The 17,063-nt window shown below is 39.9% G+C and overlaps 1 protein-coding gene across 8 annotated transcripts in view; it reads right to left on the bottom strand.

The window, feature by feature from the left end:
• The window catches only part of ASB4 (ankyrin repeat and SOCS box containing 4), a 118,605-nt gene that overhangs the window by 8,791 nt on the left and 92,751 nt on the right, over window positions 1-17,063 (bottom strand). For all 8 annotated transcript variants that reach the window (XM_070617554.1, XM_070617552.1, XM_070617551.1 and 5 more), the window contains one exon: window positions 11,073-11,563. In XM_070617554.1, coding sequence (XP_070473655.1) covers window positions 11,073-11,563 — 491 coding nt within the window. The remainder of the gene's footprint in view (window positions 1-11,072; window positions 11,564-17,063) is intronic.

The following is a 17,063-nucleotide window of genomic DNA, read 5'->3' as shown; positions in this document are numbered from 1 at the left end:
CTGGTTCACTGCTGGTGGGAGTGCAAACTGGTGCAGTCACTATGGAAAGCAGTATGGTATATTCTCAGAAAATTAAGAATAGATCTACCATATGATCCAGCTATCCCACTGCTGGCTATTTATCCAAAGAACTTGAAAATGCAAAGGCATAAAGATACTTGCACCCCTATGTTCATTGCAGCATTATTCACAATAGCCAAGACTTGGAAGCAACCTAGTTGCCCATCAGGGGACGAATGGATAAAGAAGATGTGGTATATATACACAACGGAATACTACCCAGCCATAAGAAATGATGAAATCCGGCCATTTGTGACAACATGGACGGATCTTGAGGGTATTATGCTGAGTGAAATTAGTCAGAGGGAGAAAGTCAAATACCATATGATCTCACTCATAAGTAGAAGATAAAAACAACCACAAACAAACACATAGCAACAGAGAATGGATTGATGGTTACCATAGGGGAAGGGGGCGGAGGGCAAAAGGGGTGATTAGGCTCACGTGTGAGGGGTGGTGAACATGATGTAATCTACACAGAATTTGAAATATATTACGATGTACATCTGAAAGCTATATAATGTTATAACCCAATGTTGCTGCAATAAAAAAAATTTAAAAAAAAAAGAATTCGCTGGAGCACAATATCAAATCAGGAGGCGTGGCCTCAGCTGAGGACTGTGTCAGCCCAGCGAACGGGCCACCCAGAGGCAGCTCTGCTGACCAGAGGTTGGAGTCAATAGTGTGCTGGAAATTGTTCAAAAACAGCCATTCTGGAAAAAACTGTATGTATACTCATACATATATAAGTTTAGCATAAATTTTGTAGCCCACAATGTACAAATAATAAAACAACCAGTACTCTTTATTTCCTATTTTATATAGCCAGTTGGTTCTCACAGAATGCTTGCATTGCTTTTCGTATCAATTTTGTATGGATGTTGAGTTGTATTCCTAGCCAACCTGTGTCTGCGATTGAAGAGTACATGTGGTTCCTATGTAAAGGTTGGTTGATAATTGTATTACATTAAAGAGTAATTGTTTCATAAATGTGAAACAATGAAGATGTATGTTGGAACTTCACTCATTTCATCAATGAATCAGTGATTTTTTTGTTGAAACATATAATAGTTTTTGAATATTGGAAGCACGTTTCCTCAATTTTTTGCGTTATTCGCAATGTAAGAGCTATAGACACCACACACTACATACTTTTAAGTTTAATCTGCATTAGTAACACTCTCTCTGTTAATTTCTTAAGTCTAGACATCAACAAAGCAATAAATCAAGGTCTGATTGGTAGCACTTGCTAATTTCTGTGGTGTAAATACTCCTATCATGGCCTGCTTGAAGCTACCAATGTGAGGTCACTGAATGTGTGGTTGGGAAGAGATGTGCAACAACATCATTATACAGTGTTTCCACCATACAGATATAATAGATGCAAATACTTTCAAGAGCATAGCTATGTAGAGTAAAATAATTAAGGGAGGTAATGTGTTTTGAATATTTATTATCTTTGTTTTTAGTATGCTTTATTTGTTGTTGGTTTATATGATTTAATTTTTAACAGTGGTTGTGTTTAACAATCAGCTCATAAAATTCCCTATAATTTAACAATCAGCTCTTGTGAGCTCCTGGGAGCCAATTCCAGCATACAAATGCTTTCAATTATCCCCCTATTTAATTAGCACAGTCATAAGCCACGGCAGACTAAATGTATACATTGACGCTCCAAACCAGTGAAGGCATCAGAAACATCCTGCCGCGTGGTAGGGTCCAAATGAGCACAACGTAAATATGCGTTTAATGACAGGGTCCATTCACATACATATTCTGGGCACAGTGCACAAAGTCGAGCTGCTGACCATGACCTTTTCAGTCAGGTGTAAACAAATAAAGAGTAATTCTATACCATCAATCCATAAGGGGGTAAGCAGGTGGGCTGGAGCCAGAAATCCATTGCTATGGGACCTCTGAAGAATTAGCATTTCTGAGTCTACAGAAAGTGTAACTAGAAGGACTTCTATCTGGTACATGGCTGACAGGGTGGGCAGGTAATTTTCAGGACAATTGGAAAACTGAGGCAGATGGGGCTGCCCTTCCCTCTGTAACTGGGATGAAGATGGCAGATATGTAGCTCTACGTAAAAGAGACAGACAAAACCTGAGGCTGACTGGTTGCGTTGAACACGAGTTATAGTGTTATAACACTAGTTACAACCGAGAAGGTTAGAGTTGCAATGTCTCCTAGAAGCTATCCAATTCCCCTAATCTGAAGGTGAGGAAATTGAAACCCAGAGACACACAGTAAGAGGAAAGATGGCCCTGAATCTTCTTTATCTGAGTTTAGTGCTCTTGTAAATATATTCTAATGATCTTATTTTAATCCTTCAGTAATGACTAGTGAAATGAATGGTTTAAGGACACAAATTCCATTGCACAGATTTTAATATAAGAGACGCTCTTTATCATAATTATTTTAGGCTGGATTTTGTTGAAATTACAAAAGAATTACTTGTGAGTGCAAAGGTGCTGCTAACTACGAAAATAGCCCTCATTCAGACCTCCATACACATGGTACTCCACACTTTCCTTCTCTAAAAACCTACAGATACATCCTTTCTGGAGAGATGAGCCCTGGTGAGAAGTATATTTGTAATCAGTTGAGTAATGCAAAATAAAGACTTAAATTTAAGGGCTACCAGTACAGAGATAATGGCTGAAATTCATCCAAGGCCTGAATCAAGAATATACTTATACTGGAATTAATTATGAAAACAAAAAAGCATTAAGAAGTCAGAAAGCTTATAATGAGGCTTTGCACATGGTTTAGGTGCCCACTCAGAAAACTGACCTCTGTGCTCTGCATTAATTCCCAGGCCACACTTGCTCTTCACGGAAGCCACACCGGTATATTTAAAGACACAACGCCCACATACCCAACACAGGTAATTTGTCCCTGGGTATCCCTTACCTCCCCCTTCTTGCCAACACCAAGAACACTGAAGAGATGGGGCTAAAAGTTACTCTCCTCTTAACAACACATTACCCACTTCTCAACTAGGGTCTCCAGATTTGCAAATAATAATAATAATAATACAGGCTGCCAGGCAAATTTGAATTTCAGAGAGACAAAAAATAATTGTTAGTATAAGTATGTCTGTAATATTGCATGAGACACACTCATACTAAAAATTACTTATAGTTTATCTGAGATCCAGTTTTAACTCAGCATCCTGTATTTTATCTGGCAAGCTTATTCTCAGCCCCTATTCAGAAACAGTTCAAACTAAGCCACAGATACAGAAATGTAATTCATTCATAGTTTAGGAGCCTAACTTCACACATTTGGTGCTTCAATTTGCACCTGGCATACTCCCATATATTATAGGGAGATCACTTCTTACCTTTCACTAGGGTGAAAAAACCCAAGTAGCTCTTAACCTGTGGTCTTTAGATGCACAAAGTCCAAAGCTCCCACTGCTGTAATTAGGTATCACTGACACTGACTACCAAGTTTTCTGCTGACAGAAGACGGTTCTGGCAGCACGAAAGCCTCCTTTTATCCTGACAGCTTTCCAGCTCTCTTCACTGGCACGTCGGGCTTCTCCCAGAACTAACACAGCTGGACACACCTTCTTCAGGCCTCAGTAATTATTTCACAAGGCAATAATAATAATAAAAAAAGGACCCTTAAGAGATAGCAAACTCTAAGTCACCACTATATGCCGACTACCAGGAACCTTGAGCATCAGAGGAAAAAGGAGTGGTACGGCCAGAAGGGAGAAGCTCTGCTTCCTCTTTGCCAGCCTGGGAAACAAGACGCCCAACGAACTTCACCTTCTGTGAGTCTCTGGTGTCTCTTATCTCCTGTAATGGAAGAACAATTCGACAAAAAAGCTCTTTCTACAGCGTTGGCAGCTGGAGACACCTTTAGACACTCCCCTCATCCTCCAACCTCTAAAGGCATAGATCAAAAATCAGACTGAAGATGAATCTCCCTGCCACCTGTCCAATACAAATGCTACCTGTAAGCCACTTGAGCAAAGAAATTTGAAAGGTAGCTCTGCACTTTCATATTGATATATTTGTGTGCAGAAAGGTATTTAATGATCAAAGAGACTGCTTGTATGCTGGCTTCATATACAGCATTGCTCAACGGCAGAAATCATCCTTACCTTACCCAAACCCTCACATATCTTTCTCTTCCCTAGAAAAATGTCTTTCCTGCCCTACAAGAAAACCCAATCTTGACTCCCTGGGGTGTCACTTCCCTCTGAATTATGCTGAGAAAAAAAAAATCAAATGTCCTTTTGTACCCTGGAAAGCAATTGCAGACCCTATCATTCTTTTTTTTCCCTTATGTAATTTATACATCGGCTTTCAGTGAAATACACCCTCTGCAAATTTGCTTTGTATTTGGAGGACAGCATCTTCAGCTCTGACCTTGTTCCTTGTAAATAAGGAAACTGAATTCCCCATCCACAGGAGAATAAATCACTTTATCTTCTGGATAAATGAGTCAGTCATTTACTTGTCTTAAAGATGACTTTCTCTTTGGAAAGTCCAGCTGTAGATCCACTGTTCTAAATCACTTTGAAGCATGTGCATAGTAAATTAAATAGTTTTTTCAGTTTTCCTTTGGAAGGGGACCAGGTCTCTTACATAGTCTATTGGGTAGCAACAAAAATGTTTATAATACCAGCCATCTACCAATAGCCAACTCTATCCTAAATCTCTTTAGCATACGGCCAAACTAGAGGAACTCAGAGGAGCAAAGCAAAAACGCATAAGAACATGCTAACTGTGGATAAAGTGTCCCTTGGAACACAGCACTGTATGCCTGTTTTACAGGCTAGTGGAGCCACCAAAGTAAGGTGAGTAAGAGAGACTCCTACAACAGACCAACAGTACACTTTGGGATGAGGAAGACAAAAGGAAACAATTTTGTCGAGCACCACTACTGGGCTCAATGATTTACATGCCTTACTCACTTACTCCTCAGACAATTCTGAAAAGTTGGCATTTTTACCTTCACCTTATAGATGAGGAAATTGGGATCTAAGAGATTAAGGGACTTGTTAAAAAATCATACAGCAAGTAAATGGCCAAGGCAGAACTCAGACCCATGGTTACCAAGCCTCTGCTCCCAACCCTCCTTGTTATTACCTCTCGGACAACTGCCTTTGTGAAAAGCACCTGGGGACCGTTCTCACATTCACAAGACCTCTTCCTGGGGAAGAAGAACTCCGTTTAAAGTCCCATTTCCCCTAGTGTGGCTCTCACAAGGGTATAAAGAGAAGGGCTTTTGGTTATCTTGGTAGAGACCTGCTTTATCCACAGTCAATCAGCAGTGAGTTTCACAGTAAAACTCAACATTTAGTCTCGAGGCAATCTCCCATATTATCTCTCCTGGTTGAGAAGGTTCCCATGGCTAAGCCAAGCCAAGGAACACTGATTCTACTGCTCAACAGATACGTAATAATAATAATAAGAGCTATATTAATTATTTGTTTAATGGTTACCATGCTAAACACTTCTCATATATTATCTTGCTTAATTCTCAAAACAACTTTATGAGAAGGCTATTATTACTCATGGATAAAGTGGTGAGGTATGTTTCTCTGGCACCTCCAAGCCCTTTGTCCCTCTCCGTTCTTTTCTCTGGAAGGACAGTAGCCTTAGAGCATAAATATACACAAAGTTATGCCTTGTGAACTGAGCTGTATTAGAAAGAGATTGAGGGGCTGGCCTCATGGCCTAGTGGTTAAGTTCGTGCACTCTGCTTCGGTGGCCTGGGGTTCACTGGTTGGGATCCTGGGTGCAAATCTACACACTGCTCACCAAGCCATGCTGTGGCCACGTCCCACATAAAAGAACCAGAATGACTTAGAACTAGGATATACAACCAGGTACTGGGGCTTTAGGGGAAAAAAGAGAGGAAGATTGGCAACAGATGTTAGCTCAGGGCCAATCTTAAAAAAAAAAAAAAGAGAGATAGATTGTCTTCTAGAGGTTCCACTAGCAAGAATGGCCAGACCCTAGTGAGATGTGGGTGGAGAAAAAAGATGTAGGTGGACCAAAGGAGAGATATTTATAGACTAAGGCAGGGGCTTGGAGTGAGGAGCTGAGGGGGAGACTCTGCAAGGACTGAAAGTGACTCAAGAGAAAGAGTAACAAAATGTTTGGCACCATCCTTTGGGCTCTGGGTAAATGTGTGATCCGCTATGAGTAAGATTTATTTCCTTCTAGTGAAAGACTCCCTCTGCATATTATTGCCAAGGCATAAGGGCAGGGCAAATCCATTTCACAGGGGAGGAAACTGAGTCTCCAAAAGTAAGTAATTTATTCAAAACCACACTTTTAGGCAAGGAGCAGGACCCAAATTTGTCTGGCCCCAAAGTCCATGCTTCTCTATTCCTGACATGAGTAGCATGGCTAAGTCTAGAACGAATGAGTTATGGGTGACAAAACAGAGAAAAATTAAAAACAGTAACAGTTTCATATGTAATTTAAAATACTGGATTGTATCCTCACTCTAGAGGTTGTTAATATTTGTTGTTTTAGCCAAATCCAGATACCACTGTATGATCTAGAAAATGGATGCCACCTAGGCAGTAGATACTCATAGCTACAAGCTGTGGATCACTGTACTTTTAACAAAAGTTGCTGAATTTTTTATAGGCTTTAACCATTTGTCTTTATTTCTGAGGCTGCAGTATATATAGCAGTTTGGGTATGAAAATATTCCTAGAGTCCAACCTTAACATGAAAAGGTATTTAAAAATTCAAAAGTGTATTGACCAGTGAGGAACTCGCAAGGAAAGCGAGAATTCATAACCGAGATCAAACGGGAAGCTTCAACAGTATATTTCACAGAATATTTTTTCAGGCCATTTATGCAGCAGTCTTTCCTTAAAATTTATAGAGAAAATATAAGGTTAATCACTGTCATACTTCTGGACATTTTCAGACAGACCTGACCAAGATCCAGAGGCAAAAACAATTAATACCTAAAAATTTGAGAGAAATACAAAATTTGGTTTGGCAGAAAAGAGAAGCCCTGGGTACAAACTGATACAAAGACGTAAAGATTTATTAGGATGCAGACAAGCTCTTCCAGGTCAGGAACAAGAAGTAGAGAATTAGCTTAGATAACTTACCAAAAAGAAAAAAAATGTGGGAGTGAGGGAGTGTTCCAACATCTAAGGTATACCCAAGCATGAGGATGCTGTAGAATCTGCCTTCATGGAGATTTGCAAATAGGACAAGAGCACTATTTCTGCCTAGAGCCTCAAGAATTAAATAAAATGACCTCTTCAGGTCTTTTCTTGTCTTGCGTTCCTTTAGGTTTAATTACATTTCCTGGGTAATATTAGAAAATAATGGAAACCACTAAACCTAAGAGTTTAGGCTCTGAAGTCAAACAGACCTCACTCTGAATCAAGCATATGACTACTAACCTTTAATGGGCTTGGGCCACCCAGCAATCTTATTACATTTTCTAAGTCCACTCATTCCCCAAGACAAACATCTCACACCTTCTCTTTTGCCCCCAAGCCTTCAAACCTCCTCTCTGTCCACTTCTCCTTCTTCACTGAGAAAATAGAAGCAATCATAAGAGAACTTCTACCAACTCCTATCAACATATCTCCCAACATCCCTGCGTCTTTAAACACAGGGGCTGCCTTCCCTCCTGTTATGGTGGATGAACTGTCTATGCTCCCAAGACCAACACCTCCATTTGTCCACTAGATTCCCTCCTCTATCTTCAAATCAAAATGTCGATCCAGTAATCACCTACATCAAATTTTCTCCTTTTCCTGGAACATTTCCATCAGCAAAAAACATGCTGTAACATCAGCCATCATTCTCTTCCTGCCACTCCTCCATTTCAAGAAAATGCCTCTAAATCCTTCACTGTCTTCACTTCTTTTTCTCTCCTTTCCTTTGAACCCACTTCAGTCAACCTTTTCTCACCACCATTCCACCAAAATAACTCTTGTTGAGACCCCCAATAAAATTCACATTGTCTAGTCCAATGGTAACTTCTTAGCCCTCATCTTCTTTAAATTGTCACCTATGTTTGACCCAATTGATTCCACCTCTTCTTTTCTCATGTTCTCTCTTGGGTTCCAGGAAGACATTCTATCTTGATTTCCCTCTTATCTCAAGGTCTCTCTACAGTTTCTTCTACTGATTCCTTTATATCTCCCCAACCTCTAGGTGGAGTCCCCATGGCCCAGTCCCCTGGCCACTTCTCTTCTCTCTCTACACTCATGCTCTGGTTGATCTCATCTGGCCTCATGGCTTTTATATACCATATTCATGATGAAGACTTCCAAAGTTGTATCTCTGGCCATGATCTTTCCCTGAACACCAGATTCATACATGAAACTGCCGACTTGACATCTCCACCTGGATGACTAGTAGGCATCTCGAGCATGGTGGAACCTCTGATCTTCCCTTCTAAGTCAGCTCCTGCTGCATCAGTCTTGTCTCAGAAAATGGCCCCTTGATTTTTTCCTTTCCTTGGGCAAAAATGCTTGAAGTTATCCTTGACTCTTCTCTTTTTCTTACAGTCCACAAACAGTCTATTAGCAAAACTCAACGACTCCCTCTTCAGAACATGCCCCAAACCTGACCACTTATCACCATCACCATATGCACTGTGGGTCTAAGCCACCTTTATCTCTTATCTAGATTATTGCAATACTTTTGCCCCTCCTTGCGTTATTCTCCAAAAGGCAGCCAAAAGATCCTCTTAGAATATAAATTAGATGTATATTTTCCAACTCAAAATCCTTCTGTGACTTCCTCTCTCATTCAAAGTGAAAAACCAAGGACATACAACAGGCTATGAGGCCGTATTTATGGTCTCCAAACCACCTCATATATACCTCTCTGACTTCTCCTCCCGCTTGCTCACTCCACTTAAGCCACTCTGGCTTCCTTGCTCCTCCTCAAACATACTTAACTCTCTCCTACCTCAGGATACTTGCACCTTCTTTTCTTTATGCCTGGAATGCTCTCTCCCCATCCCAGGTAGTCACATGGCTTGCTCCTTCACATCCTTATTTTCTTGAATCAACCTTTATAAAGTAGCGCATACACACACATACACACAAAACAAAGGCACTCTCTTATTTTCTTTTCCTTGCTTTACTTTTCTCCATAGAACCTACCATATCAGAGTATATTTACTTGCTTTTTGGTTTTATCCTGTCTCCCACTAGAAAGTATCTTCCATGAAGGCATTTTTTTTGGTTCACAGCTCTATCTCCAGCTCCTAGAAGTATGCCCAGCACATACCAGGTGCTCAGTAAACATTTGTCAAGTAAACAAACGAATGAACTTGACCACTAACTCTGTGTGACTTTAGGAAAATATCTTAATGCTATTACCTCTTGAATGAGGATAATGCCAGTGCCTCCGTCAGAGGTTATTATAAAAATAAAATGAAATAATCTGTATAAAGCCTATTTAAAACTCAACAAAGGACACTATTATAGTATTTTATTTATTATCTTATTTTTCCTCATCATAATCATTTGGAATTCTCTACAAAAGTTTTATAAAGTTCCAGGACATTATGAGTATTCCATATAATTTTAAGGGGAAAGAAATGACTTAATCTTCTATTAAAACACTGACAACCAAGAGAAAATCCCTTGCTGAGATCACAGGAATCACTGAACTGGTCATATCTTCATCAGAACATTCTCTAGGTTGTCCATCTGGAATTTGCCCTCACTGTGTGCCCTCCTCTTAAATTCTTCAGCAGATTTTTCTTCCAACTAACCCTCACACTGCAGGACTTCTGACAAGCCCCTGACAATTTCCCGAAGTAGGGGGTAGAGCTTGGCTGCGAATTCAGTAAAACTGCTGTACACTAGCTTTTCCAGGCCTTACATTAGTTATCTAGTTTATACCTGAAACTCTTCTGCTTCTTGTTAATTAATTTTTTAGAATGAATGGGATCCTAGGTACGGTGTCATTTGATTTTTTTATTTTAAGGTGAAATGCATTTAGGTTTCCAAATTAATTATCATCATCAATCTAATGCAAAAGGCTCTTCCATGTGCCCACAGGTCCCTTTGTTCCTCTACCTTGTCATTTACCATGGCATATTAAAATGATCTCTTTATGCATTTGTCTCTCGCACTAGATTCTAAGCTACCTCAGGGTGGGCACCATGTCTTAGTCATATCAGTACTGTCAGCATCTGGCCCTTGCCAGCCCACTAGAGATTATCAAATAAATACTGTTAAAAATAAAGGCTGTACAGTGTGATATTACAAGAATGGACCCTAGCACCAAATGCTCTATGGTTGAAGCCCAGCATGGCCACTGTGTGAGATCAGGCAAGTTACTAACTACTCTGTGCCTCAGTTTCCTTCTCTGTAGAATAGGGATAATAATATTTACCTCTTCGGATTGTTATAAGAATTAAGTTAATTAAATTAAGAAATGTAAAATGCCTATAACAGTGTGCTTAATAAATATAATTCATTACATATAATATATATATTCATTACATATAATAAATTACATTACATATAATAAATATAATTATTAGTACTTAATAAACTTAGCTTTCATCATACTGGAAAATTGAGTAGCCCTTTCGTCTACAAACTAATTCCAAAGTAGTCTCAGTCATCATTATATAAGACATTCTGCCTAAGAAGTGGCAAGTGCCTGCCTGTCTGACACCATTCACCTCTCCTGCAGACTTATAGTGGCCTTCTGATCCTTTTCAACTCAGTCCCTCAGGAAGCCACTACTAGTTCATTGGTGTTTACACAACACATGGAAAACTATCTGCCATTATTGTTCTCCTTTCTTCCTCTCAGCCCCAGATTTCAAACAAACTTGGATTAGGATGGGATAGCTAGGGGTATATGTGTAAACGGAAGGTCAGATAGAGGATCACAGGCAGTTAGCCCAAAGACTCAAGCCTCCAGCAAGCTTGAATTACTTGGAGATTTCAGACCAAGCCACTCTTTGAGTCTCCATTACCCTGCCGACTACTCAGGTCTCCGCTTGGCAACCCTGGACAAGCCTCACCTTATGGAACTGGGGAGGGTATATTCGGGCAGCCCCATGGTTCAATAGCAGTTGGTAGCAGATCTCAGGCTGGGCGGCAGGTCGCACAGAGGTGACCTTCAGCACATACTGGATGGCAGCACAGCCATTGATATCCATGAGATTGGCTTCGGCACCAGCTTCCAGCATCATGTGCATGAGCACGTGGTCACAGTTCCAGGCTGCCTTGTGGAGCGGAGATTTAAAGTCGTCATCCCGGGCGTTGACCTCGGCGTTGTAGTCGAGCAGCATGCGGCAGACGAGGTGGTGATCCCTGCTGTACTCCTGCTCTTTAAAGCGGAGGGCCCAGTAGGTTGCAATAGCCAATGGGGTCTCCATGTGGGCGTTCACACTGTCCACTATGGCCCCGTGCTCCACGTAGAAGGCCACCAGCTCCGCGAGGCCGAAGTGGGCAGCCGTGTGCAAAGGCGTCTCCTCATCCTGGTTGTTGGTCTTCATGTTCACGTTTGCCCCTAAAAGGGAGATTGAGGACGACAATTATTTAAACATATTTTGCCATTATTCTCGGGGTTCGTTAAACAAGACTTTGCTTTTGCTTGCCTTTTAACCTATAACTGCCATACATTATCCGTTTTTTCCAAGTTCCATTTCTGGTTCCCATGGAAGCCACTCCTTTGAAACAACAGTGCCATCTCCTGGACAACCAGCAAACGTACGGGTCGGAGGCGCGGGGAGGCGGTGCTGGGAATCCGGGAAAGAACAAAGGATTTCCGACGAAGGCTGAAGCGTTGTTTGTTGAGTTTTAGTTCTTACTCTAGGTGGATTTGGAAACACAAAGTGATCTCTACAGATAAATAGCTTTTATCAATAAAATAGTAAATGTTATTGAAAATAAAGGTTATATCGAAACCTTTGGAGCTCATACGAGTGGATTTAAAAATTATCACTTTCTTTGAATGTTTCACAACATTATGTTTTTCGTCTCTTTCAAAGCAGGAAAATCTGAAAGTTTAGTCCAAGCAAACTTTAGTGGTATGGAAATTGCCCAGCCTCTGACTGAAAAATGACCCTACCAGAGCCGCCCAAGTCAATGTGGATTCCTTGGAAGACAACTGGGGAAAAACAAAAAACCCAAACACTTTGACCACCAAACTAACCTAAAGGCCGTATTTTGCGTTGAAAGGGGTAGAAGCTAGTCACTGAAAGAAAGACGATGATTTAGAGACTAACGTATTTGATTTAAGTTTGACAACTGCCTTTAGGAACCCAAATTCTTTGTGCTAGAAAGCTCCTTAGAAGTCCTTTAATCCGACCCACTTATCTAACAGACCAGAAAACTGAAGTGAATTTTATTTTTCTAGTAGGGAATGTTAAGTACTAGAATGACCAGCTTGAGAAGCTGAAATTTTCCTTCTCTGCCTAATTTAATGGGGTGAACTAAATGACTCCTAGGGAGCTTACTCTACAATCAATTCTACTGGAAATTTTTTATCTACTTCAAGTATAAATCTGGAAAGACTTTTATTATGATTATTATTATGCCAGCAATTTATATTTATTAAGCACTTAGCATGTGCAACATTCTGAGCCAAATGCTTTTCTTATGTTGCCTCATGGAGTATTCTAGCAGTAGCTAGGATGCTTCCAAGTGGGAGCATCCTGGCAGTACCTGGTAGGAGCATCGACTCACCTTTGCAGTAAGTGCAATTTTTATCCTAATTTTACAGATGAAGAAATTTGTACTTAGAGAGGCTAATTAACTACACCAAGCTAAGAAGCAACAGAATAGAGATTTGAAAGCAGACAGCCTGGCTTCAAAATTTGTTACCACTGTGCTATTCTACCTCATTACTTTTCTAGAAGAAAATTTTTCTGTACTTCGCTCTCTTTTGGTATTTGAAAACTTGAAAGTAGTAGCGAAATCACGTTGCGTTTTATTAATTTAAAAAATCTGTTCTCCATGTATTGCCTCTTTATGCCCTTTTTTATGGTGTCCTCTGATCATATGGAACATATTTGAGAAAGGCAATATCTTTACACGCATTCTCACAATTCTATACAAAATCAACCCCCTAGTGAGGTTTCTGAGAGCACATTGCTCTGGAAACTCTGGGGCTGTACACCTAACTTGTGGAAAGGAGAATTATAACCAGAGATCATCTTTCACGGAGCCATCCATGTTCATCAGTATTCTGCCCGAAGAAGTTCTCAGTCAGGTCTCCTTTCAGGTCAGCCCTTCTTTGCTCTCGTGCGAAATGGAATGAATAAGAATGTCTTCCCAGAAGCCACATGCAGGGTCACTTCATACACTGGAGAATTTCCAGTAAGGAAGGGAATCAAAGGGTCAGGGTGAAAATTTTATAGGCCAACTTGGAACAAACCACATCCTTTATTTTTTAATGTACTTGAACATTTACAATTGATCCTCAACCTCTTGGTACAACTAGATATGCCAAGCAGTTTCCTTTTCTGAATAAAGACCCTTATTTTTATATTTGAATTGTGACTCTGAGTGTAACTTTTCCAGGGAGTACATAAAGTAGGATGATTTAACTACTTTTTTATTTTAGTTTTTATAATTTATTCAAGAAATTAGAGAGTATAAACATAAGTTCTTGGGAACTTTTTAAAAATATTTTTGATGGGAAAATACAATGTATTGGTTTCCTAGAGCTGCCGTAAAAAAGAACCACAAACTAGGTGGCTTCAAACACCAGAAATTTATTCACAGTGCTGCAGACAGGAAGTTCAAAATTGAGATGTCAGCAGGGTTGGCTCCTTCTGAGGGCTTTAAGCGACAGACTGTCTCATGCCTCTCGCCAAGCTTCTGGTGATGGCTGGCAATCCTTGGTGTTCCTGGGCTTGTCAATGTATCTCTCCGAGGTCTGCCTCTATCTTTACATGGCGTTCTCTCTGTGTCTCTGTGTCTTCACATGACTGTTTTCTTATAAGGACACCAGTCATACTGCAATAGGGGTCCATCCTTCTCCTATTCAACTAGTTACATCTGCAAGAACTCTTTCCAAACAAGGTCACATGCTGCAGTACTGGGGATTAGGACTTCAACGTATCTTCTTTTGGGGGTGGGGGATACAATTCAACCCGTGGCATATAACATGCCTTATGTAATATGTAAAAATACATATGTGTAGTTTAAAAAATTCGTAAAGCCTTCACCCATGTAATCATATTCCAGGTCAAGAAGCCAAACTTCCCCAGACCCAGAGAAGCCCTCCATGTTCCCGTGTATCCTTCCCCACCACAACGCCTCCATCCCGCCAGAGGTAACTATTATCCTGACTATTATGATAATCACATCATTGCATTTCTTTATAGTTTTACCACCTTTGTATATATCTCTAAACAAGATAGTTTCATTTATTTTTGAACTTTTTATAAATGGAATAATAAACACATTCTCTTATGACTTGCTTCTTTCAATCAACATTATGTTGATGAAAATAATCTGTGTTGTGATGTTTAGCTCTCATTTATTCATTTTATTGTGTTCTGTCTCACAGCACATGTAATCCACAATTCAATGATCCTACTAGTGATGGACATTTCCAGTTTCAGGCTATTCCAAACACTGCCATTAGCCTTTTTGCCCATTGTTGTCCCCTGGTGCCCACGTGCTGGGGTTTCTCTGGGTTCTATACATATGAGTAGAATTGCTGGGTCATTGGGTATGTATATCTTCAGCTTCATTAGATGGTGTCAAACAGCTGTTGAGCCAGTTTACACTCTCATCAGCCATGCATGAGAGTTCTTGTTGTGCCACATTTTCAGCAACATTTGGTATTTTTGGTCTACTTAATTTTACCCAATCTAGTGGATGCATAGTGGTATCTCACTGTTTGAATACTTGTTTCCTTAATAATTAGGTTAGACATATTTTAATATTTTTATTGACCAACATTACCTTTTGTTTACTATTATAAGCATTTCCATGTTTTTATATAATCATTTTAAATATCATTTAAAAATAACTACAAGGGCCGGCCCAGTGGCTCAGCGGTTAAGTTCACACATTCCACTTTGGCGGCCTGGGGTTCACCAGTTGGGATCCCAGGTGCCGACTTATGAACCACTTGTCAAGCCATCCTGTGGTAGGCATCCCACATATAAAGTAGAGGAAGATGGGCACAGGTGTTAGCTCAGGGCCAGCCTTCCTCAGCAAAAAGGAGAGGATTGGTGGCAGATGTTAGCTCAGGGCTAATCTTTCTCAAAATAAATAAATAAATAACCACATAATATTCCACAGAGTGAGTTTATCCTTACTGTTGGTTGTGAAGATTTTTTTTCCAAAGTTTTGATCTTATGGCTAATGCTACAGTTAAGAAATTTGTGTGTAAATTTTAGGAGTATTTCCTTGGCATAAATTCCCCCAAAATAGAGTCATTAAGCTGAAACATCTGAACTATTTTAAGGTCCTTTATGAATAATTGCCAAAATATTTATATTTCTCTCTTTGACACGTAAGAGTACTATTTCATTCACCGGTATGTTGTCATACATTTTTTAAAAGAATTTTTGCTAGTGTGAAGTAAAAAATAGTCTCTCTCTTTTTTCTTTAATCTGAATTCATTTTATTATTCGAGTTTGAGCACTATCTGTGTAATTATTAACTAGTGGTATTTCTTCTTTAGTTAATTGTCCAAATGTTTGTCCTTTTTTTTGAGGAATATTAGCTCTGAGCTAACTGCTGTCAATCTTCCTCTTTTCGCTGAGGAAGACTGGCCCTGAGCTAATGTCTGTGCCCATCATCCTCTACTTTATACATGGAATGCCTCCCACAGCATGGCGTGCCAAGCAGTGCCATGTCTGCGCCCGGGATCCGAACTGGTGAACCCCTGGCCGCCAAATCGGAACGTGCGAACCTTAACCACTGCGGCCCCAGGCTGGCCCCCAAATGTTTGTCCTTTTATACATTGAAGACATTCTGCATTGTTTACATTTATATGAGCCCTTCATTAAGTTAAAATGTAAGCCTGTGCTATCATAATTGCTAAAATTTTTTAACCAGTTTATTTTGATTTTTTCTTAAATACAGTGACGTTGACTTCAGGTAATCTAAATCTTCCTTTTTTTTTTGGTATTAGAATGTCCAACTCTTCTCAGAAGTTGCATAACTATCCAGATGCATTATAATTTAGTTTCTTATAGATTTTTAAAATGTTTAACATTTGATTCATCTCAAACTTATTTTGGTGTAGCCATCAATTTAGGAAGAATGGACATTCTTACAATATAAAGTCTTTCCATGCAGAAACATGGTCTGTTTCTGTGAAAGTTTTTCTTTCATTTCTGTAAACTATACCCCCCAAAATTTGCAGCAATTTTCATTCCAGGGGAGCAAGGTAAATTGTTTCTGAGATAAAGTAACTTTTAATGAGAGAAGCCCCTTCAAGAATCCTTTAATTTATGCAAGTAATTTATGCAAGATGGTCTTCAGAAGCAGGCTGGAATGGTAGCAAATGAGATAGATAAAAATTTTAATTTGCACTGCTTGATAAAGAACAAGGACTTTTCAGATTTCATCTGAAAACGGAGACAGAGATTTGTGTGCACTGAGAATGGGATAAAGAAGGGAGAGGCGATAAGAATGTGAACAGAAAGATTGGGAGTTGGCCACAAGAAATGGTGGCTGGCCATCAGGCCAGGCCCAGGGGAAAAGATAATCCTGATCCAGGATTACCGAGGGACATGGTGCCAGTCAATATTAATTTTTTTCTGTTCTCCCATACTGTGTGATAGTCTCCTTTCATTATCCCCCAACAGATAAAATCAGTTTCATGAATCATAGTTATGAGACTTCATATTTCCTTATTTTTTTTCAAGTAAAATTGAACAGCCTCCAAGTGCCCGTTTGTTAGGTTGGCCGATCATCCTCGATCAGTCATTATTGTGGCGCCATCTTCTGGGCTTTGCTGCTCCCTACAGGCTATGCGTTGGCCCTCAGATGCGTCCTCTCCAAAGCATCCACATTCCCAAGTCCTGTCACTTCAAGAG

This window comes from Equus przewalskii, chromosome 4, assembly GCF_037783145.1.
Source record: "Equus przewalskii isolate Varuska chromosome 4, EquPr2, whole genome shotgun sequence".
Taxonomy (NCBI): Eukaryota; Metazoa; Chordata; class Mammalia; order Perissodactyla; family Equidae; genus Equus; species Equus przewalskii.
This window is presented reverse-complemented; position numbering and strand designations above follow the sequence as displayed.